This window comes from Triplophysa dalaica, chromosome 11 (assembly GCF_015846415.1).
Source record: "Triplophysa dalaica isolate WHDGS20190420 chromosome 11, ASM1584641v1, whole genome shotgun sequence".
In the NCBI taxonomy this organism is placed as follows: Eukaryota; Metazoa; Chordata; class Actinopteri; order Cypriniformes; family Nemacheilidae; genus Triplophysa; species Triplophysa dalaica.
The window spans coordinates 8,611,042-8,634,952 of NC_079552.1; the positions used below are offsets into that span (position 1 = coordinate 8,611,042).

A 23,911-nucleotide genomic window follows, 5' to 3' on the forward strand; every position below is an offset into this window, starting at 1 on the left:
ATGTAGCGCCCCCTATTGGTGGCTCTGGTTGTGAAAAGTTTCCGCAATGTCTGGATTTGATTTGAATCCGGTTTCAGGTGTAACAGAAATTCCCTCCCTATCTCAAAACGCGTATAGCCTTGAAAGCAGCTATAATCAGTGTGACGATATAATTGCTGCATATTGCCCAAGGTAAGGACATCTGCCAGGCAAATAATGTTATAATGCAATGCAAACCTCAGAGATCCTTTGGGGAACCACCATTGTTATCCGCTGTGATTATGTGCATATTTAATAGCTGTTTACAGGCATGCTAATGAAATGCTCTTCAGAGAATGTCGAACAGGTCTTGTACGCACGTTGCATAATATCCATAAAGCTGAATAAATGGCCCACATTCCAGGCTCTAATCAACAGTTTCATTAAGGCCATTTCAAATTAATCTAAATGCCAATGAAACCTTGAAAGCAACAGTTGAATTTCAACTACATCTTTTTTAATCATCAAACGAAACTCTTGCTACGTTTTTTTTTGTTTAAGTTGCAGTTTCATAACTGCAAAATGAAATGTGAAGTGTTACATATTGCCAAATGATATTGCCAAGCATGTTGCGGAGATCGGTGCATGACTAGCGCCTGCTTTGCAATGCACCTGCGTGTTGTCAATAAAATATTCCTAGGAGAAATGCAATGCCTTGAGGAAGAAACACAAAGCGGCATAAAATACTCAAGATTTCCCCCTCCCGCGTGTAGTGTTTTATGAATCACAAATCACTAGGCCAAAACATAGCTCCGTGCACACAAGACCCGGGGTTAATTTGGTTACATGCGAAGGCCTGAAGACATAATTTGAACTGTCAAGCCATTTTTTCAGTTTTTCATCATGAGTCGGACCTTGAACAGGTCAGGGGACATCTTTTGCAAATTAATAACATGGGCAGAAAAACAGTCATGATCGGATATGTTAAATAAAGGCTATTAGATAAATGTGTACGGTAAGAACGATAAAAGACTGCAAGTGCTTCATTAACACAAGATGAACTTGGTGCCTTCAAGAAGAAACATTGGCCAACCATTGATTTTGCTCTGCTGTTAGTCCAAGTAAATCTATAAAGATCTTCACACATTAAGACAATGCTAAATCAGAACACATTTTCTTTTTTGGCATAGTATTGAGTAAAATATCACTAGCAAGCCACTAAAACATGATACTTTAAAAAAGCCTAAATGATTATATTGCATAATTATAGCGTGTGAGCAATTAACACTTAGTTAATATAGTACGCAAGCTGAAAGACATCGTGAGACGCAGCTTAAGTTAGTTGGAATTTCCACAGAACCATTGTCTTTCAGTGTGTGAAGACAGAACAGCTAATGTAAGAAATTCAAGCAAAAAAGACCTTTATCCATTTTTTAAAGAATTTATTCGTTGACGACGTACAAGAACATTTTCAGGATGATGGTCTTCCCTGAAGGTCTTACTGTAAGAGCAAACAAAGGAGAATTTGTGAGAATTACATTACACATCACAGCATATGAAACTACAGGAGAACTATTACACACACCTACGCATCTACCTACACAACTTTATTTTATATCTCAAACGCTCACTTCAATAAACTTAACAGGGTAAGGAACCGACTGTTCTGAATATTCCAGTGGGGACTGTGACTATTGGAGACAAGCAGTATAGTGGCCAGTTCATCTCAAACAAGTGAATGCTAACCACACAGCATGCTAAAAATTAATACTGGTTTATAATGGAATATTAAATGGAACAATAGAAGTTCTACACAAGAAAGCTGATATTTCATCCAAGTTAGAAATACAAGTTTCTTTGCAAATATCTGCAAGTAGGGCAAAGCATTGGGGTTTAACATGCAAAGCACTTCTTTTAGTAAACGGTAAAAGTGGATCACATCAGCACACCATGCCGATTTCCTCTCTACCTTCTCCTGAAACCTCATTTCTCTCACTTCTGTAAACATCAGAGGGAGGCAGAAGAGGGCAAAAGATTGAAAACAAATGAGATCTTTGAACTATAAAATCTAAAACTGCTCTCTGTAATATAGAAGTACATGCTGGGAATGTAAAACATACTCTGTAAAGTCTACGGGACGTTACAGGAATATAAATTAGATCTACAGGATTACTATGTCGTCGAGGATTTCACTACTAGTAGTATATCATACAAGCGCAATACTCTTATGCTTCTTATGAGAGATATAATATACAAATGGCTAATGAATTACTTCTAACCAAGCCATATAGCACACAACCCTATTATGATCAATTGCATTAGCAATCAACATTGCAACTAGATGGTTGGAGTTAACTTTACAAATCATTCCAGTCTCTCCTTCCACAGCAGTTAGTCTACTTGTGGAAGAATTTACCTTCTACAATCCAGATGTACATTTGACAAAAGGAGAAAGATGACAAATTATATATTAAAATCACGGCAGGGTGTAAAATAAAAGATCCATGGACAGCCAAAAGAATAAATGGGACTGAGGCAGAAACGGAGTTCTAGCAAACATTACCTTCTTTCCAGAAGCACCAACAGAGGCTTTCTTGATTCCCCTAACTTTCTTCATTCTGTTCTTGCGTTCCTTGCGCTGTTTTCTGGATGTCTTTTTCCTTTCATACAGACCATGCTAAAAAGAAACATTATATGCCAAGTCAAGCATCGTACAAAACCACTGTGTCAACTTGAATGTGTAAGGGTCACCATAGCATTACTAGCTAGAGCTAAAAGTCATCAAAGGATTAAAAATAATATGATCAGTCAGTGGCATACCCTCTGCAGCCTGTATTTGGGCTCATTTTTCTTGGCGTAGTCCAGCGAGTCGTAAACCATGGCAAACCCTGTCGTCTTGCCACCGCCAAACTGAGTTTTGAAGCCGAAGACGAACACCACATCTGGGGTGGTTTTGTACATTTTTGCTAGTTTTTCCCTGATCTCAGTCTTTGGGACTGTTGCTCTGCCTGGATGCAGGACATCACAAACCTAAAACAAAAAGATGGAGAGCAAATGCATGTTAAAATGTCGACGAGCACTGTTAACTTCGATCGGCCGCAATTCGCCACACACTTACCATTTGCTTCCTCTGAAGCAGCCGGTTTGTCATAAACTTTCTGGTCCTGACAGTGACAGTGTCATTCTGCAAAAAGACACATGTAAGTATTGTGGTCAATTCTCATAAATGTAGTGATTCCTTCTCAAAAATCCCAAATTACATTCTCCCCAAACATTATTTGGCAAACCAGGACAAAAGGAACCCTCAACATACACTTTTACTACACAAACACACAGCAAGCAACTGTAATTATTAAAAAAAACTAATATGTCCACATTAGAAATACGAACCCATCTCGTAAAGTGTGAGTTTGCTTGATAAATTAGCATTTAACAGTTAGCCGTGTTAGCTCTATGAACTCAAAGCCTAATATTGGGACCTCTGCATTGGACTTCTGTTTATATCTTTCCAATATGCGTGATGTACAAATGCAATGATGGGACAATTTCATGATGTACGTTTTTTCATTTTTCTAATACGTGACAGCAGCACGATGTTTCTAACCGAGACGGTTTAACGTACCTCCGTAAATACACATTTACAGTCATGTATGTTTGTCTCAATAAAGCCATGTGTCGATTATAATAAAGCTATTGTGTGCTTTACGGTGACAACAACGATATTAAATAGTTGGATGGTGAAGATTAAATTAGATTTTCGAAATCATTTGTCTACACTGAACTCACCATCTTGGCGTCGGCTCGCTCAGGGACGAGGAAAAGGAAGAAGGACCCGTAGCTGCCCAACAATATGCCTGTGCCGAGTTCTAGTAGAGGAAGCGCCTGAGCGAAAAGCGGCATGTTCAAATTGTCATACCCATAAATCAATTTTTTTAAAGAATATTGTTATAATATAATTATTATTAACAATACATTCATGGATTTTTTTGAGTAAAATGTCATTAACGTTTTGTAATTATTGAACAATTTGATTTTCTTTCCCTGATCTTTTCGGTTTAAATTAAATCGAATTAGGGTTACCGATTTGTATAAATCTCAATCTCACGCTTGTCTACTACATTATGTGAGCGACGTAAATCGTATGGTAAACCTAAACAACAAATTAACTACTGGATGTCGTAAACGGCATTGAATATTTTCTACAGCTAGGTGTCAGTCGTGCACCATCTTCAATAATCTAGTTCTCTAAAAACAAATGAACTTTTTAAAAAAGTGAGTTTTTTTTCGCAAATTGACCCTTGAATCCTAACACAGATATGTATTCATGCATTTGTCCATGTGAATTTTTTTATAATTTTGAGCACTATCACACATGCCTTGTAGAATATTTTACTCTGATGGGACAATGACTCACACAAACAATAATAAAGGTGGTGTATTTGAATGTTGAGTTTATTAAAAATGATCAAAATACTTTGAAATTGTGGACTTGCATTCACCACCTTACTCATCAATAACAAGTTCAATTGTTTGCCATTTTGTGCCTTTTGAGTTTATGTAATATTATGAGATCAATCTCGAATACATCTTGCATGTATTGTACTGTCGTCGGCAGAAATCCTCTCCTCCAGAATGGATAGAGATGCCTGCGTGTTTGAGCTTGCAGATGCCACCTGATCAACTATATGTATCCTGGGCATGACAAAGATGTCTTCTTCCTGTCTGGGAGTTTTTGAAAAGCGCACATTTGGTTTGTCGTTCACATCCACACGGTGACCGGACCTCCTAATGCAGAGGGAAATAGTGGACATGCAGTTCTTCTGAAAGTTTTCATTCATGAAAGCATATATAATAGGATTGTTGAAAGAATTTGAAAACCCTATGGCTTGTGTGACGGCAATAATCATATTGACGGTGATCTCATCATATTTCTTGCCCAGGTAACCTAGAAACAATAAAGTTTGATTCAGTTTAAGGGAGTCACAGACTGTAGTGTACACTAATATATTCTAAGTATTTGCTTACTGTATTCAAACAGCATGTGAACTGTATGAAAAGGTGCCCAGCAGGCAGTAAACAAAACAACAATAGTGACCATCATCTTGATCGCTCGTCGCTTCTTTCTGTTCCAATGAGAAGAGAGGATTGAGTATTTGACTAGCAGTGAAATTTAGCAAATAAGAGATGCAATGTAACAATCATTTGCACCAAATAGATAATGTTTAAGATGCTAATATCTGGTTCTTGAATAGTTACCTGGATATTTTCCTGACCTCCAAGTGATTCATAGTATTTAGGACTGAGGAGTCCCCTACTTGTTTGCAAATCCTGAGTTTAATCCCAATTCTGGTGTAGATAAGCAGCATGGCTCCAAGGGGCAGAAGGAAAAGCAACACTAGAATAAATGTAGCATACTGCTTTCTATGAGCACTTGAGCTCCAGCGCTCCTGACAGCATACATGATGGTGCTCATATAAGAAATCATATTTCACCTGTGCACAGAGAAAGAGAGAGACAGATGCAGCATACAAACTGGACCAGATGTTAGGAAAATGCATAATATGCATACATGAATAGATCACAAATGCTATGCTAGATATATTCTCTGGACCAGAACATCATGAGAGCTTTCATGCAGCTATATGTTTGGAGAATCAGTCAATCCCATGGGCAATCCGCAGGCATATTGTGTTAATAGACACAATGCCCATTTAATTCACAGTACATCAATAGAGTGACTGGATACAAATTGATATTCACAACAGGAGAAAGTCAAACTTTAATATTAGTGGTAAATAAATCATGCTTGCGTACCTCCAGTTGTTGCACAAACAGCATTGGGGATCCAACTGCCATAGCTGCAATCCAGACGACCCCTGACATGATGAAAACATCACTGTTATATTAAAATGCAAATCATGCCAAACGATTTAATCTCCATATGAAAATAAATCTTTAATAATTAAAAGTTATGTTACCCAGCATTCTGTAGGCTCTTTGCGGGGTGCATTGTCTTTTAATTTTAAGAGGATGCACAATGCCCTGGTATCTCTCCACAGCGATACACGTCATAGTAAGAATACCAGTTACTATAGCAGTGGTCTGGGCAAAAGGAATGGTTTTGCAAACCAACACACCTACAAAATAACACAAAATAATAATACTTAATCACTAATCAAACCTCTGAAGTATCTTCATATTTTTCATAAATATGTAGACAAATCTTTAAAAAAAAATCTTGACAGTAAGTTTAGCTATGGTGGTTTCCAATGTAAAACTTTAAATATATTAAATATAACGTAAGAGACTTAGGTGACACTGTTAGATGAAATGTACTCAGTGTAGTACCATGCTGTTTCATTTGGCAAAACGCCTGGAATTGGAGGTGAAAACCTTGAAATTTGCAAAGAAGTTCACTATATGCCTGCCAAATCTATATAAATATATATATAAACAAACAGACTATAATAAATAAAATATTTGGAACTTATTTATTTTGTTTATTTAGACTGCAAACACATAATATCATTAACCTAAGCAAGAAATGTTCAAAACATCCTTATTCTTATCAAACAAACAATTTAAGCCCCAATGTCTTGAAGTATGTATATAAATGTATAAATGTATAGTAAATTAAATGACAACTATATATTTAAATAAAAAGTTGTTAAAACCATTCACCAAAAGTCCTAACCCTAGACATTTCCTATTTAATTTATTAATTGAAAAGTTGTTTTAAGACCACAATGATTGTTGGGTGCTCATGCAATCACCTAATAATACTAAACCACCTGCGTGTGCAATTCACAACAATTAAATACATCTTCAGAATTAGTTTTGTCGAACAAAATGTCGCATTGCGCATATAAAACATGCGACATCTCAAAACTTTGTATCTTAAGAAATGTCTTAGGTATGTAAGGTAAGACTTACCGCCGAACCACTCAGAGGAGATATTCTGCAATAAAGTGGACGGGATGCAGAAGAAACATATGAGAAGGTCGCTGACGGCTAAAGAGCAGATGAAAATGTTTGTGGCAGTTTGAATACCGCGCTTTCGCACCACAATGTAGACAACCAAACTGTTACCGATAAGAGCGATCAGAAAAATAAACGTGTACACTAGTACAAATACAATTTTGGCGCTGGATGGTAACTCAGGGATATACACCAGTGGTTGAATCTTGTACGTATCAATAAACTCCTGACGAGTAAGGTTGTAAAACTGCAGCAGTTGCTCTAACACTTCAGGAGTTATCTTCGTATCACCCATGTGTAAGTTTTATCCTTAGAATGTGCCGGGAAAAAATCTATGCAGCCTCACAGAATGGACCTTGATGCTGCGTGCCCTGGTGCTGGTGTCTCTTCACACTGCACGAGCAGCATCTCTCCTGATACCGCGAATTTCATGAAATCACATTGGCTGTGTCTCAAAACCTACAGACAACATGTTTGAGCGTCATACGCAGCAAACAAGACACGATGGCCATCAATGCGTAAAGGTAGGCAAAGGTGTTTAAACGCAGCCACTTCGAGGAAGCACCCAGCTGTTATTTAAAATCTTTCGCCGATTACTTGATTACAATTTTGGTAAAATCATAGACGACAAGATGTTGATACAAAGAATGAATCATATAATGACCGCACTATAGGGTATTTGTAGAGATAAAATCAATCAGATGTTTCAGTGCTAGATGATGAAACAGTCAGCTTCCCTCTTTCACAAATTCACTTAATCCAGAGAGTTCACTATTGACATTTCTTTACTTCAGCGAGTAGACATTTGATATTAAGTCAATATTCATTGGAGATCTTATAAAGAACATGTCCAGATCATTATAGGGTTTCAAGAATATAGCCTAATGAAATGACATTTGGCCCAAAACAGAAACCATGGGCGATAGGTTTTCAATACCGGGGGGATCAGCCTCCAATGAAGAGACATATATAGTCACTCTCTAAGCACCACATGCTGCATACATTACTAAAATAAATAATTAAGAAAGAATATGCAGAATAAAGACCAGTTATTGTTATTCAAATTAATATCACGATCAATCTGCAACATTTATCATTCATAGTGACAACCACAGCCACAGATCCATATAATAAATGTCATTATTTAGTAGAAGGAAAAACTTAATATGTTTCCCTGGTCCTGCCATTCATTCTGATTAACGCGAGCGCTGTCACTCGCATGACTGCGTGTTCATCTATCACATCCACAATATGTTTAAAAATAATGATACAAATACTGAGGCGTCTGAAAAGTCAAAGAGCATCAAGGTACACTTTTGTTTACTCGGAACTCAGAACAATGAATAACTGTGCGTTCACACCGCCACCGTCGAGAGCGTCAAAGTGGCCTGAAGTCGTTCATTTTCAATATGAGACAGCGAGCAGCGGCGCTGCACGTCTTAGCGATTGAGGGCGTCTAGGAGGGTTCAAATCAGGTCAACTTTATGGTAATGAGCTATGACTCGGTTCGGCGGCAACCAATATAGAAGTCCAGCGCTTGAGAGGATTCCAGAGAAAGCAGCCCTGTAAACTTTGGTCAACGTCAGAGCGCCAGAAAGTCGACGAATCTTTCTATAGCATTGTTGGCAGGACGATTTTTGACGCTCTCAACGCGGCTGTGTGAACGTACAGTAACACAGCCGCAGCTGGCTGCCCTTCGTCTTTCCGGGGCTCTCAAAACTACAGTCAGCTCTCTACAACTAGTTGCAGGAAACTGTGCGCTACAATATCATCATGATCGTTTTCTAAAATATGCCGTCATAGGCTAACAGTGTGACGAGGGGTGAACGCAGACAAAACTCTGCGTATGACGTTCACTCCACTCTATATCGTTGTTAACTGAAAATGCGCTAAATAACGCAGCCTGCAGCCTTTTTCAGAGTTTATAGAACTATAAAGCGATCTCGAATTCCTTTACAAATTAGCCTACATAATTTCTCAACATTTTTTAGGAGGGCTAAGCTGACACATGGTGGACCAGAATGAAATATAATTGTAACCTTAAATATTGTTAATTCATTATTTTATTTCTTTCTTTTCTGTTTTATTTTAAAAGAGATATGTATGTTGAACTCTAGTTTAATACGTTTTAGTTAAAGGCTATTTTGTGCATCTGCCCCTTTGGCAACGAGAGCTCTTGGAAAAAACAGGGAGAGAGAGCAGCAGCGAGCTTACGTTAGAGTTGCGTTAGGTGGCTGTTGTGCCTGATGCCGATGCTTCCCACAAGAAGCACAGTGAAATAAAGAACTTAAATCTACCCAGTGTAACCCGTGTTTTTTAATTATTTTCCACGCTTAAGAGACTCGAAAGTGCACGGCAAGAAATTAGGGTTACATAATCATATGCCTAACGTTTCCGGTCAACACTCCCGTTTTTTCACACCCATCTCCCGCCACCCTCCCGTTCAGTTATTTCTCCTTTGAAGCTCCCGGACCTTTGCTTTTGCAAAAAAAACATGAAATGAGTTTATTTATAATATTTCCCGTTCTGTTACCATAAGATGTAAATCATATGCAAAACTATTAAATCCACCCATGTAAATAAAAACATTTTGCTAATTAATATACAAAGTTAAAACAACCGAACTACGGTACGCGTGAAGGGACAAACTACTCTAACGAAAGCTTTTTCAAACCGCGTTTAGATGCAAGTCAGTTCATGTCTGACGTCGAGATCTCTGGCAAAACGTAAATGCTAATGGCCCTATGAGCTGCATTAAACAGTCTCATTTCATTCATTTGAAACTTGTGTTATGTTAAATTTAAAGTATTTAAAGGATTTAAACTGTTTATACCCCTGCACAACCAACCAACCACCCACCCCCCGCCCGGATATTGGTAAACAAAGCTGACATGTATGATTAATGCCACTACAATTATAATTGAGTCTATTTTTTATTATTGAGTCGATTCTTTTAGCAACTACTTGTACTGTTCATCCATTAGCCCACGTTACTACAAACTACACATAGGCTTATACATATTAAGAATGTATTTGATTTATAAATAAAAAATCATAGTATAAATAATATGGTGACTTTTACAATCTACAAACTGTGTTAATGAAGCATATTAAAGTGCCTTAAAAGAAATGATAGATGAAACATTTAACCTAACTATCAACCTCAACAACTAACCTCAACACGGTTAGAGTTGACCAGCAGATTGACAGTTCTCAGCAAGCTTCGCATTAGACTGCATAATGTCTTTGTACTTTTGTACAAGATTAATAAAGGTAGACAGACATGAGTCTTCTATTTTGGTTTGCTTGCTCCGAAAGTGCTCTTGTGACACAAAATACAGCAACAGGAAACCAATGTGTGATTTCAGATGAATGACCCAGACTGAACATTATCTCAGTGAATAAAATGATATATTAAAACTAATAGCATGTTAAGGTTATTTAATGGGTTTAACAGCACAGTAAGAGTGTATTATAAATATGCATTACTGCTTTTATTGAATGTAAACAGATACATTAATGAGCAACTTACCTCAGGCAACTATTCAATCCTATATCAACAAACTGGCACTAATGAGAAGGCGTTTGAAACTGAAGGGACTGCTGTGCTGTGTCTAAGGATAATTGGAATCATAACATTGCTGGCAGCTGCAATGTGACTAATCCTCAATTGAGCTACAAGAAAAGAAACAAATAATAACGCAAAAAAAATCATTTTATCAATACATTTAATTTGCTGTAACGGTGCAGTTGTACATGTGATTGCATTGTATTCTGCCTTTGAGCATATCTGAGATCAAAGTGCACATGCTGTGGGCTTCAGTTCAGAAGTGCTTTTCATTGTTGAACACGGTTGAAGATCATTACTGTTCTGCCTGTTTACCTATAATCAGCACGAAAAAATTAAATCATACAAAGAAATAGTTGTTTATAGTAGATTACAGAGGAGTGAGCATAAAAAAAGAATGTATTCATCTGACAAAATCCTCTCATTAGCTTCGATCATCCTAAAGAACTGCAGCTCAAAGAAACATAGTGTATATTTCATCCAAGATAACATACACATTACAAAAGTATTTTATTATAGTCTGTTTTGCTTATGATGTTATTTTTACTTATGAATAATAGCACAGACATCTTCAAAGATTGTCTCTTTTACAGCCATTTGTAGTCATTTGAAATAACTGGATATTGTAACTAATCCAGGATTTTGTACCAGGTGTTTTCAAAAGTCCATGCCAACATAAGAGCATTTGGCCAATAAGACACACAATTAATTGGTCTACTTTATCACTCAAACGGTAATACTGATAATATAAATTATGAAACAAACACACTGCCCTAAATACAAAAAATGCAAAGCATTTTTCTAAGGGGTCTCGATGTGAATTTTTCAATGACTATGTATCTTTCAAACTCAAATATGGCCGGAGGGACACGTGTTTATTATAATAGTTCATGGAGCACCAATAAAAAGCATTGATGCTTATACTATACTCAATGGGAAGAACTCCAATACAAATAACATGTTTAGCAACATCAACAATATGCTGCATAGCTCTGTGTCTATTCTGACAAACCATTTGGTGTTATGATATACCTACATACAAGTCACACAGCACCCCAGTCATTAAAAGTGTCCTTAGTGGATAGTGGAGCCTATTTTAACAACATCCAATTTTTCAGGGAATTAATTTCACATCAACTTTCACTGGTTGACAACCAAACCTAAAAATGCATAGGGCTGATGTAAGATGTTGCAGAGACTGTAGGAAATTGTTGGTGCCCTCCAGTTTATGGAATGCCAGCAATAAATAAATATTTGACAATTGAAAAGTTTAAAATAACCTTAAAGCTGAGGTGAACTTTTACGTTTGGCGTGAAACCGTCAGCCTCAGTCAGATGTCTTACAATATTGCCAACAAACACAACACTTGTTCTGAACAAATAAAGAACAGGATGTTGCAGACGGCGCATTATGATCTATATGAGGTACAGCTTCTCCAAGGCACATGACTTTTCACTGAATCAGCAACAGGAGATCATATGTTAATTTATTTTGCAGAAACTTCTTTATATGTAGGTATTAGGTTGTGCTTCTCTATTTTGACATCAAACAAATCGATCAACACAGTAAAAATATAATTAAAATGCTTATTATAACAAAAGAATGTTAGAAATGTGACTCAATATGTAGGGGCCCACTGTGTCTTTCTAAATAAGATCCCCTCTCATAGGAATGGACTGGACAGTGTGTGGGAGCCAGCGGAAGCGCAGCCTCGCCATCAGAGAGTCTTCGAGGTTCTCGAACTCAGAAAAGCCCAGGTGGTTAAGAATGGTATAGATACCAGCTTTAGCTGCCACCTGCAACATTACAAGAAAATCGTAATTGATACAACAGTGCTTTAGTGGAAGATTTCTGAATATAAGGGCTTACTATATTCATTGAAAGTAATGTTCTTATTTGGCTTAGCTGGCCAGATGGAATGATGAAAGAAAATGCATTTAAGGCTTTGGTAGAATTTCAAGCTGATCTATTTTCTGTCTGCTTTACAATCCAGGAAATGTACAATGGTGAGCTTTTATAAAACCCTATAAAGTGCTTTCCCACCTGAGTTTAGTCAGTATTGTTTGTGGTATATCTGAGAAAAGAGGCATGCTCTATCTAGGGAAAGGAACACCTGGAGCAGAGCAAGACGTGGTTGAGCTATTGGACTGCTGAGAAAAGGTAGAGAAAATTACTGACATTGCGTTCACACACTATAATCATTGTTCCTTTGTGCAAGCCACCTCGATCCAGTAGCCTGTGTTTGTTCTCACAATGTTTACTATAAATTGTATTGGATTGAAATGCTTCTTCTAAACCATAGTCATCATACAGTTACAACATATGGTCCTTGTATTCTATTTCTCCCCTTAAAACTAAGATTTTGTGTATACCAGGGTGGAAGATGCGTGAATAATTTGTAACAAAAGGCAATATATGGGTACAGAATGAAAAAAAGAAATGTACAGTAAAGCATAAAGGTTGTACCATTGAGATTGTTTGTACTTTATACAGCATATAATTTCATAGTGTTATAGCTCTAATAAACCACAAATGTGATTTATGTGATAAAATATAAAAAAAATGCATTTAGTGATTGTAAAATGGACGTGTCAAGATTAAGTCTTTGTCAAACAACATACTGTATTTCACAAGATATTGAACATGAAAACATTAAGATGGATTTTAATGAATCTTTCGGTAACCACATTGGAAACAGATGCCTTACTAATCCAAACCTAAATTTTGCAGATTTCATGTAGTTTTCATATGTCGATGTTCTCTATCGATAGAAATCATGTAGGCGTACAAACAACCAGCACGTAATCAATGATGCGAGGCTCGCACCTGATGCATCCAATGACTGAAGGATCGCCTCCAGGAGTCTTTCTTCTCTAGATGGAGGTAGCAGTTGAACAAGATGAGATAAATGTAGCGCTCAAGGTACTGTAGACTTCTTAACCGCAGCCAATGAGCATCAGCCTCTGATTTTGCAGTCCTAATCTAAAGAGAAAAGAAATGGTGGTAAACTGCTATTCTTCTTGCTTGGCAAACACAGTCAGCGGTTTATTACTTTTAGATTGTTATCATTTTATGTGTACTTTGATATGCATGTCTTGTACGAGGTTAAAAACATGATATTGTAAGCATGTGTAGGAAGCGTTAAAGCTAAATAGTTGCCAAGATTTACTCAGCAGGGCTCAAATAGCATTAAAAAGTGCACATTGCTGGATTGACTGTTTTGTCAAATTGTTTTCCAGTTAAATTAAAGGTCATTTAGAAAATGTAAAGTTCAAATTCCGAACGGCAAGCAACAACCAGCTCCTGCTTGCAGTATATCTAAGCCTTTGAAAAGCAACATGCTTTGTTGATCTTTTTTGCTATTACTTCGAAACAAAATGCCTTTCATTAGCTGAGAAGTTATATCGCCTTTTCATCATTAATTGTTAGTTATAAAGGAACTTCCAGAACTATTTATCTTTAAATAGAGCATCAGACAGAGCTGTAAATCTTTGATGCTCATCAAAGGTCTGGTTCGGTCACAGCACATGCAGTGCTCTGCTTTGTTCTGTTTGTGTACGAGCTCTCATTCTAATGTTAGTCAATCTCATGGTGGCTTGCTCTAAATAAGCTGCAACAGTATATCAGAATCAGAACACACTTCCAAATGACACCGTCTCATAGCCTGATCAAAGCAGTTTTTTTATTCTCTGATCATTTATTAAGCCGTGTTTCAAGGACATGTTTCTGCCGACCTGTCTGTAAGTGGATATGATAATTTCCCGTAAATGGTAATGCATAGGGGTCATTGTCTCGCTAACAAGATCCAGAGCAGTGTCCACTTCTCTCTTTACACGATGGCCATTAGGTAAGAGCCTCACGACCTGCATCACCACCTGAACACATGTATGAACACAGACAGCACATAGACAAATATGGTTAATTTCGGGGTTCTTTATTTGTTTTTTTTTAAACTATTTTAGTACTACACATTTTTTGCACAACTGGGGATGAATGAATTTGTTGCAAAGTATGTGCAAAAACCCTATAGAGAATAATAATACATAGATGTGAGATCTGATGTGAAATACAAAACAAAGTTTTTGAACTAACAGAAACCCCATTTTCAAAGTTGCACCTTATCATAATATTATATTATGTTTTATTATAATATATTACATTAATGTGTTGCAAATTTATTTACAAAATGGAACTGTAAAAAAATACATGAGATAAAAATACATAAATGTGATAAATACAAAACAAAGTTTTTGAAATAAAAGAAACCCCATTGTCAAAGTTTGAACTTATTATTGTACTATTTTGTATTATTATATTTGTATAGCTTAACATAGCTTAACACAAAACTCGGTGTTCTATTAAAATACACATTTTATATAATTCACGTTGGGCCAGAATTTCTTTTTTTCCCCCTAATAATATATTCATGAACTGGCAATTGCAGGCCAATAAAGAAGAAATATGACCTTCAAAATGTACCTCAAATTCTCCTTTGGTGTACTTGGCATCCGGGACACTGACAATCTCTTCGTCTTCACACTCTGGAAAGCCCTGCAGAAGCAGGGTGAGGTCTTGAGTTTATGAAACTCACTTGAGCTCAGTTCCGACACTGCTCTTCTAGCTATCAGTGTCAAAAGGGTGGATTGTTTCTAGTGGTGGGCATAGATTAATTTTTTTAATCTAGATTAATCTAGATTAATTCCAAAATTAATCTAGATTAATCTAGATTAAAATGGCTCATTTGAATTCTGCCGAAGGCATTCAGAATATGTGTGCTACCCAAATAATGACTAAAAGTAAGTCTTTGAGAACGGGTTTCTCAAGCCAGGTGGCGCATTAGACCAGGGGCTCATCTCCTGTTTCCAAAATGCATCACAAACTGCTTGAGAAAGCTGTTCTACTATGATAATTGGTGATGAAAATTAAATTATGTTCAATAAGATGAACTTGTGTTTACTTCCGCATTAGCTAAGGGATGATTTCCGTTTAGGTGGTACTTGAGACTGGAAGAGCTCCTACAGTACATTTACATTTAGTCATTTAGCAGACGCTTTTATCCAAAGCGATTAACAAAGAGTTGGGGAGCAACAAGCGATATGTCATACAGGAGCCATAATACATTAGATCTCAATACAAAGTTACTGGTTTCAACTAAAGCTAGACCACTACCTGTTGAGAGAAAGTTTTTTTTTTTAAACCAATTCCGCATTGCACAATGTGCAAACAACCTTAGTCTTGTCGATGTTTCTATTGGGAAGCTTCTTAAAAATTAATATTCCCTGAAGCAAACCCGGCGGCTTCATAGCTGCATCCATGTAAGCACGTCACGTTTGATGCGGTAATTTCACAGTAACGTTATGTTGTGTTCAGACCAAACGCGAATGGCGTGTCAAACGCGAGTGATTTATATGTTAATGCAAAGAGCCAATAGACCTACTTGCTGCGCGAATTGCGCACATGAAGCCCTGGTTATGAGATGATGAGGAGGCTTCTGCTTCCGCGAATGACGCGAATCACGCGAATCACGCGAGTTGAAAAATCTCGTTCTCGCCCCGTAAAGTGCAGTTAAGCTGGTATACATCCGCGCTAAAATATCAAGGTGGAAGTCATCATAGCTTGCGTAGTATAGACCCAGCTCCCAACCCAACTTTGAGAATAGATTAACGGCGACATTTTTTTTAACGCGCGATAATAGTCTCACTGCGTTAACGGCGTTAACGCCGTTAACGGCCCACCACTAATTGTTTCATTTTAACTCAAACAGCCAACAGCTGAACTCACATTAACGTGCCACAGGGTGAGTGTGGCAATGACCATGGCAGCGGTAGTTCTGTCTTTCCCATCAAGACAGTTGAAGACAAAAGCACAGCAGGGTTCATGAGCCAGACTGCATTTCATGGCCTCCAACAACCGATCAAACACCTTTGGAAGAGCGACATCATTCAACATTAACACTTTAGATTTGACACATACTGGTATAGTATTTTGACTTGCCTCTTCTTTAGGTGCACAGCATTCAGATAGAGGTATCCGCTGGTAGGTGAGACAAGGATAGATGCTCTTCTGATGGATAAAGAGCTCTTCTACGGTGTGACAACTGCTCAAAATCCTCATCTGTTTTTCTTGCTCTGTAATCACCTCCAGCCACTTCTCAGACCTCAAGATGTTCTCTTTCATCGCCAGCTCCAGTTCCTGTATAACGTATATAAATATAACATATAGCTACCAAAAATACCACTGCCTAGCAGCGAAACTGCAATAGGTTGCATGCATTGTGCTTATGCATTTAAAGCGTATTTGCGGAGTAACCAATTTTAAATAAATACATGAACTGAGGCTGCAATACATTTTACACAAAGCATTTGTTTAATTACAGCCATAAATTATAAAATGTTTATTGAAAGTGGCCTGATGAGAAATACTCCAAGCCTGGTCATCGAGAAAACTAATTTAAATGTGAAGGGCCAATGAATTTACATTTAAACTGTAATTAATCTACATAGAAGGCAACTTAAAGCCCAGAGGGCAGATCTAAACTGTTTAAATCATCTGGATTCCGTAAAATTGCAAGGGCTGCGTGAGCATATATATATATATATATGGAAACTGTTTACGTTTGCAGTTTGAAATATGTCTATAATAATGTTAGAGTTTAATTCAGATTGCCCTTTTAATAAAACTGACAATATACAACATATCTGAAGGCCATTATGTCCTGATGTGATGCAATAGTCAAGAATCACAAATGATCTAGCTCAATGCACCTGAAGCTGACGTGGGTGTTGAACCCACACCGAAATGGGCTCTTCCAAATAGCCTGGCTCTCGCGGCGTGAACATTTGTCCATTCCCCTCCAAAGCTAGCTCCTCTTGTAAATTAATCCAGAGAATACCCGAATGCCCACGCCTGTGGTCCGTCAGGTAGGACAGCACGACAGAAAGTGTCTGAGGACACAAATAAGAATTGATTTGTTTTTATCAGACCATAAAGACAGCCGTGGTTTAGAAGATTGGGCTGCGCATATCCATCTTAAAAGTGTCTCAGAATGTATTTACCTCAGAACATGGCTGGCCTGCTCCATACAGAGCCATTTTGGAAACGCGTCTGAAATTGGCCACTTTCATCTCCTTGGCTGTACTGAGAAGATCTGTTACTAAAAACTCGCTGGATACCTTTTAAAGAAATTGATGTAATTATGTGCATTCCTATATATAGTGTGCAATATTAAGAAGCCAGGCACTTCTGCTAAAAAATGTTGCGGTGGCACATGAGTAGTTGACCATACATGTGTCATATGGTGTGACAGCAAAAAAACTAAACACCAAGATAAATCTTTCCTATTATATTTTACAATTTGAATATTAATATTAATAACATAAAATAATAACAGTTTGTTTTCAATTTTTTTACTGTGTCACACCTAAGGACACATGTATGGTATATTTATCAACTACCCCCACACAAAAAAGTGGACATTTTTGCCGGTGTAATCTGTTCTAATATTTATGCCCTGTGTTCTTGGACCTAATCCCTCACCAACACTCTGATTCCATCAGTTATAAGGCTGGCTGGTGCCGAGAACTCCAAACTATTCACGTTTGCCAACTGTCTGTAGATCCAAGCATTCATACACATCCACTCACTGAAGCTCCGGGGAAATGCCTGTGGAAACTAAGATAAAGCAAGACAAGGAATTTAAAAACAATAGCAAACACTGTGCCGGCTTTTCTATAAGAGATATAGGAAGAAATACCTGATCGTGAAGATAAGCATTGAATACTATCAGGTAAAGGTAACGCTCAAGACTCTGCAGCGTTTGTTGCAGGAAATACCCCGTTGCGCTGCTTTCCTGGAAATAACAATAAGATTAAATGTCACTTAATAAGAATTTCATTTTACATAAATGTAATAAACGCTGAGACTCACTTGAATTTGGTAATCTTCCCCCATGCCTTCCAGCTTTAGTTTGTTTTCATACACAGCATCTTTTATGTCATGCATCTCTGAACACATGGCAATGGCATCATCAACCTATGACATATATTTATATAAATATTAAAACATTCACAATGGGTTTTATAACATCATTCATTCACTGAATTTAGAAGGGGAGTAAATTCTAATGTGATATACATCTTTTAAGAATAAAAGCATGCATTAGGACAATGTGCCACTGTTTACTTGAATCATTAGTTGTACACTGTTTACATAAACACAAACAAATTCTAACCTCTTTGAGGACCTGTTGACCTTTCGGTAGGCGACTGACCAGCAACTGAATCACTTTGAAATCCAACTTGTGTTCACTGTTCTGTACTTCCTCACTACTGTAAAAGAGATGTGCGTTTAATTACAAATTCATTTGACCTTCAAAACATATTATTATTTACATTGGAAGTAATTAACAAGAAGTGGTCTTTGAAAAGGATAACAGGAATAAACAAACAGTATACTCTGTAAGCACCTGGGGTTTTGTGATGCCCCCTGCAGGTGATGTAAGACTAAGGCACCCAGGATTAAGCCAAAATTGGTACGTCCCACCCCCACTTGGCAGCTGAAGAGCAGTGCAGGAAGAGGTCTGGATGTATCCCTCATCATGGAGAGGTTTGGGTTCTCCTGCATATGACAGAGAGGTAGGTGTCTCAATGTGGGAAAAGCTAATATAGGTCTGCCTACCTAGATGTATTTCGATAAAATGAGAAGAAAATTGAAAAAGATCAACTCAAGATTTAACACATGAAGAAACTGGATTACAAAGTCTAAAAATACTTTGCAATTTTCTGATCATAAGCAAATACCTAAGGACATGTTTTATGGTCATAAGTTAACATTTGTAAGTGTATGTCTATGTAAGATTTATGTTACTGGTGACAATGAAATATAAATAAGGTTCACTGACGAGAGCTCAGTCAAACTTTCTGGGTTCTTGGGATATAAATAAAACAGAGCTCACATGAAGCTATTTTAAACTTCAGGAAAGTAAAGGGATGGGAGACAAGGGCAAGCCTTCACACTTTTTACCCCAGAGAAAAATAATTTTATATTTTCTATGGTTGGTTTGTATCCTGAATCGGCACATACCTTATTAGGTCTTGGCTACAAATAGATAGACAGATAGATAGATAGATAGATAGATAGATAGATAGATAGAGATGATACCCTGAGTATCTTAACAAACTCATCAAATCTCTCCTCCATTGGTGCTCCTTCCATAGGGAGTGGTAGCCTGTAATATCTGAATTAATAAAAAAGAATAAAAATAGACAATGTCTCTCACAGTACACAGTTTAGTTTGTTACGCTTATATTTATATTTCAATATGAGCAATTACCTGTGCAATGGTTGACTGAAAAGGGGTCTTTTGTAGACCTCCTCAGTAGTGTAAATGTCCTCCTCTGACAGAATTTTAATACGCTGAGGTTCATCTTTGAAGTGTTCAATGTCATTATAGACATAGAGCATATTTTCAGTCAGTTTGGCCAAGTCACACAACTTGAAAAAAAGATGTTAAACATACCAAAGAATTAAAAACTGACAAGGAACAGATGCTCTGACCTACACTTTACCTTAAAAGGATGGCAAGCAATTCCCTGGTGGGACTCAACATGCATTTTAGGCAGGATAGTTCAGCTTGTCTTCTCTTTGACCTACCTCTTTCTGGATGGACAGCTCCATTTGTACTGCACTGAGCCCCTTGTCCAGGTCATGCAGGTTCTCATGGAGATTTTCTCTTCGTCTGGGAGTGTATGGAATGAAGTCTTCATCTATATGAAAGAAGACTACTGGCTCCTCCCTCACACAGATGAAGATCACCTCCTTTTCACATGTTTTGTGGGATAAGAAGTTATTAATCTGATCACATGGCAATACCATTGAGGAGATTTTCGTGTTTCAATGCCCTTTAGCCATATGTTTATAATAGAGCAAAGCCTATTTCTTACACAGCTAAGAGAACTAATTTTCTCATGGGGGACATGCATTACATCAACAAGCAGCCTGAAACTTTCTTTTCATTCTATTTCAAATTTAAGTCTTTACGGACCTCATACTTGTCATTCTGTAGTCTCTGGAGGACCTGTTTGAAACCTCTGAGGCTTGGTTGACCCATTCCAAAGAGTGGGTAGTTTCCCTTCACTTTGCGGAAGTTGGGGGCCCCGCAGCTTTTTGTAGTATTTAAGACATCAGCTCCATTGTATACATCCTGTACCATAAAAAACTCCCCCTGGGGAAACAAGAGCAAACTCATAAAACAAATTCATATGGATGACAAGAACTTTTCATGCATTGATCTACATTTCTGGGTCATTAATGCATTTTTATATTTAATAATTGTAAAAATTCTGTTGAAACAAACTAACCAGCACTAGGTAGTGCTCAGGCAACATTTCAGATATCCTCCCCAATGAGTAATTTGCAGACTGGATCTTGTCATGAATCTGAAACTCTTCCCTGCAGTTATATCTGTATGGAGATTAATTGTATTATACAGCCACGAAAAAAATAAAGAGTCCAGATTTCAAAATTATTTTCATTACATTTGAAGGTATGTTTTTAAGTAAAATTATAATTTTATTTCATTCTGTGAACTACTAATTTAAAAAAACATATTTTCTCTTTGCAGGATATGAAAACTGGAGAAACAGTAGAATGGAATACAACAGAATAACAGAAAATATGCTCTGTCTTTGTTCAGACCTCAAATACTACAGAGAAAACAAGTTCATATTCACTTTTAATCAGCACAACAATATTTGTACATGCATTTAGGAAGAAATAAAGCATATTTTTTATGTGATAACCTCTTTTTATCACAGTTTTCGTGTGTCTTGTCATGCTGTCAGTCTTTCACATTGCTGTTGGATGACGTTTTATCAGTCCTGAGGTTTGATTTTATTGAAATTCAACAACCCAATACATCCAGAAATGCTGTTTTAATGAACATTTGGAATGGTCTCTTAATTATTTCCATGGATATATTTAAATATTTGGATATAAATGTCATTTATATAAAAATCAACTCAGTTATTATCTCTTGCTTAAATGTTATAACAGAACATCAAGACAACAATATAAATTAAAACCTTTTTGCAATATGAAGATACCGAGTTTTTGCTCAGTGCATTTGTCACATATTAGCCCACAGGTGTGACATTTTGTGCATACAAGAGTCCTTATGTCAGTTTTAAAAAGAATCATGTTGCACTCGTTACTTACGTGATGACAACTGGGGCGACCTTGTTTGTGATGATGGACTTAGCTTTGCTGATGCGAATGCTCAGTGACTGTAGCGAGTGCCTTTCCTCAGCCATGCTGTTACCTTGGTGATCAGCCTGTTGTGTAAGCGGGGCAGCCTGGGATGTTGCACTGGCGCTCACACCCGTAATCTGCACAGAGCTGTAATGAATCTCTATTGTGATTAAAGTAAAATCTAGACATGTTAGTTGCTATTCATTGGGTTATTTCCCAAATAGCTTTGATGAAAAAGTACAGATGTACTTTGTGTTAAATGGTGAGACCACAAAGATTCAATTTTCTATTTCTTTAAAAGCAACACATGCGGAAACACACAACAAAGTTGGTTATAAAACACTAACAAACGAACGAGTGGTTGGAATTTTCTCTCTTTGAAAACATGTTAACTATACCAAAAAAACGTCTAAAATACATATGCACAGCATCTCTGCTATTTGACTATTAAACAAACTGCTTACGGTCTCACTTCTGTGCCGCGTGTGCTGACATCCTTGGGTTTTTGCATCTCAGCTTCAGAAAGTCCAAGGCTCTTTATCTGTAAATCCAGTCACAACAAACTTGCTCTTCTGTTGTCAGCAGTATCCCTAAAACATAAAAGCCTTTTGTTCCAGCTCAACTATCCTACCACCGAAGTTATCCTTCTCTTTTCTGCTCAGTCTCGCTTAATGTCTCTCTGGTTACCTTCTTAGAGTGACAGGAAAACGGTTCTAACCATTAGGGGGGCAAAGAGAAATACAGTACATCTGGCAACCAGACGGCAGTGTGGGCGGCTCCAGACATTCACAGAAACAGCCCAGGCAAAGTTCTCTTAGGCCATAACACAGACATTACAGAAAACCAAACAACAGAGCACAAGAAGAAACATTACTGAAGCCTTTTTAGCATCTAAAGAAATCCACCTCAAGTATGTGATAATCATAATGTAAAAATAAATCTCCAGGATAGCTCTGGATTACAGAGATTATGAAGTATAACAACTTTCTGTTAAGATTTATCGTTGGGAAATATATGATAGGTCTGTGAATATCATTATGGCATTCTTGTCATGTGTTTATACAACTGGCTGATCTATTGAAAGTTTGCGTTACTGGGATCCTGGAACCAAGAGCAATGCATCCCTATTCAGGGACTTGATTTAAATTCCAGTTGGGTCCGAGTATCACAGTCCCGGAACAAAAGACAACAACAAAAAAATCTCTAAATATGGATGGGAAAGGCCCTGGGATGCAGCTGTGAAAGCTAAACAGATCAGTGCACATATATCGAGCTGCAGTGATTCTGGAGTGACTGACATGTGGTTGTCCTTCCTTATTCTCTCTGATAAATTAAGTTTAAAGTCACCTTTAAAACAAAATTTATAATCCTCATATATTTTATGAAATATTGCAATGTTTCTCATCATTTATTCTTGCATATCATCGTTTTTTTAATGTACGTGTCCTTGAAATGTTATATATAAGTAGCTCAAACAACACCACAGTTGGCACGCTGCGTTTCACATCAACAATAGAAGTACCATAATACTTAATACATAATAATAAGAATTATTTCACCATAACATACCCTTCACAAACTTTGATATTGGACTTAGACTTGGCCTCATTTTCCCCTCATTTAGAACACCTTCACAGCACAACAGGGGTTGACAACCTTATGTGTTCCTCTTGTTTTTGACATTGTAGTGTTCCTCTTGTACCACTGAGATTCTCAGCAAGATGCGACCTTCAATAAATAGTTTGAACTTTAATTTACAACATTTACAAACATTATTACATTATGCTGTTTTTGACTTTCTCTGTCATATCAGGGTTTACCTTGTACAACTGAAGAAAAGGTCTACATTCGTTTAATTTGCATGTACTATAGAGTCAACCAGACATATTATTTGGATGTATGTACTTCAATCATAGATTAAGAAGAGAATTACAAAATAAAATGATGATTATTTAGAAGCGGAGAGTATTGATTTAAGTTTATGTTTTATGTATCAGTTCACAAAAACCTGACAACCTTTGTTGACTTCTAGGGGTCAGAGAACATCAAAACAGAATATCAACAACATAATGCACAGTTTTGCCTAAACATTCTATTCCCTGGCTGTTATCACCAAAATCATTTATGTTTAACATAATTGTTTTGACAATGAACACACTT

At 37.1% G+C, this 23,911-nt stretch overlaps 3 protein-coding genes across 11 annotated transcripts; all 3 read right to left on the bottom strand.

The window, feature by feature from the left end:
- Nucleotides 1–1,379: 1,379 nt before the first annotated feature.
- Nucleotides 1,380–3,832, bottom strand: rps24 (ribosomal protein S24). Of its 2 annotated transcripts, none has more exons than XM_056760838.1 (5): nucleotides 3,745–3,832; nucleotides 3,077–3,142; nucleotides 2,779–2,988; nucleotides 2,522–2,635; nucleotides 1,380–1,459 (listed from the first exon to the last, which is right to left on the bottom strand). In XM_056760838.1, the coding sequence occupies exons 1-5, from the start codon at nucleotides 3,745–3,747 to the stop codon at nucleotides 1,457–1,459; spliced, it is 396 nt and encodes a 131-aa protein (XP_056616816.1). In that variant the 5' UTR covers nucleotides 3,748–3,832; the 3' UTR covers nucleotides 1,380–1,456. The 2 variants fall into 2 exon arrangements, with proteins under 2 accessions (XP_056616816.1, XP_056616815.1); XM_056760837.1 differs by having other exon boundaries at nucleotides 1,380–1,956.
- A 573-nt stretch (nucleotides 3,833–4,405) lies between these two features.
- Nucleotides 4,406–7,454, bottom strand: qrfpra (pyroglutamylated RFamide peptide receptor a). Of its 2 annotated transcripts, XM_056760821.1 has the most exons (7): nucleotides 6,892–7,454; nucleotides 5,937–6,095; nucleotides 5,773–5,834; nucleotides 5,215–5,450; nucleotides 4,984–5,081; nucleotides 4,837–4,903; nucleotides 4,406–4,743 (listed from the first exon to the last, which is right to left on the bottom strand). In XM_056760821.1, the coding sequence occupies exons 1-7, from the start codon at nucleotides 7,229–7,231 to the stop codon at nucleotides 4,530–4,532; spliced, it is 1,176 nt and encodes a 391-aa protein (XP_056616799.1). In that variant the 5' UTR covers nucleotides 7,232–7,454; the 3' UTR covers nucleotides 4,406–4,529. The 2 variants fall into 2 exon arrangements, with proteins under 2 accessions (XP_056616799.1, XP_056616798.1); XM_056760820.1 differs by having other exon boundaries at nucleotides 4,406–4,903.
- A 3,192-nt stretch (nucleotides 7,455–10,646) lies between these two features.
- Nucleotides 10,647–22,463, bottom strand: pald1b (phosphatase domain containing paladin 1b). 7 transcript variants are annotated; one of them, XM_056760802.1, is made up of 20 exons: nucleotides 22,224–22,463; nucleotides 21,719–21,888; nucleotides 20,863–20,965; nucleotides 20,547–20,726; nucleotides 20,156–20,320; nucleotides 19,836–19,996; nucleotides 19,664–19,739; nucleotides 18,969–19,120; nucleotides 18,735–18,831; nucleotides 18,431–18,535; nucleotides 18,258–18,353; nucleotides 18,041–18,175; nucleotides 17,560–17,676; nucleotides 17,269–17,448; nucleotides 16,499–16,696; nucleotides 16,286–16,426; nucleotides 14,984–15,055; nucleotides 14,239–14,379; nucleotides 13,331–13,486; nucleotides 10,647–12,300 (listed from the first exon to the last, which is right to left on the bottom strand). In XM_056760802.1, exons 1-20 carry the CDS (start codon nucleotides 22,260–22,262, stop codon nucleotides 12,151–12,153), a joined length of 2,634 nt encoding a protein of 877 aa, XP_056616780.1. In that variant the 5' UTR covers nucleotides 22,263–22,463; the 3' UTR covers nucleotides 10,647–12,150. The 7 variants fall into 7 exon arrangements, with proteins under 7 accessions (XP_056616780.1, XP_056616781.1, XP_056616784.1 ...); XM_056760803.1 differs by having other exon boundaries at nucleotides 21,719–21,898; XM_056760806.1 differs by having other exon boundaries at nucleotides 22,216–22,463.
- Nucleotides 22,464–23,911: the final 1,448 nt, after the last annotated feature.

Excerpts from the sequence above, each read along its gene's own strand:
- rps24 (XM_056760837.1), bottom strand. Across the intron at positions 2,989-3,076 it reads TGCTTCAGAGGAAGCAAATG|GTTTGTGATGTCCTGCATCC; the intron begins GTAAGTGTGTGG and ends TTTTTGTTTTAG. Across the intron at positions 2,636-2,778 it reads CCAAATACAGGCTGCAGAGG|CATGGTCTGTATGAAAGGAA; the intron begins GTATGCCACTGA and ends GTTTCTTTTTAG.
- qrfpra (XM_056760820.1), bottom strand. The coding sequence starts at position 7,231 with ATGGGTGATACGAAGATAACTCCTGAAGTGTTAGAGCAACTGCTGCAG. Across the intron at positions 5,451-5,772 it reads TGTTTGTGCAACAACTGGAG|GTGAAATATGATTTCTTATA; the intron begins GTACGCAAGCAT and ends CTCTGTGCACAG. Across the intron at positions 5,082-5,214 it reads GAGGTCAGGAAAATATCCAG|AAAGAAGCGACGAGCGATCA; the intron begins GTAACTATTCAA and ends TCATTGGAACAG.
- pald1b (XM_056760800.1), bottom strand. The coding sequence starts at position 22,262 with ATGCAAAAACCCAAGGATGTCAGCACACGCGGCACAGAAGTGAGACC. Across the intron at positions 18,176-18,257 it reads ATGCTTATCTTCACGATCAG|TTTCCACAGGCATTTCCCCG; the intron begins GTATTTCTTCCT and ends GCTTTATCTTAG. Across the intron at positions 17,449-17,559 it reads CAGGCCAGCCATGTTCTGAG|ACACTTTCTGTCGTGCTGTC; the intron begins GTAAATACATTC and ends TTGTGTCCTCAG.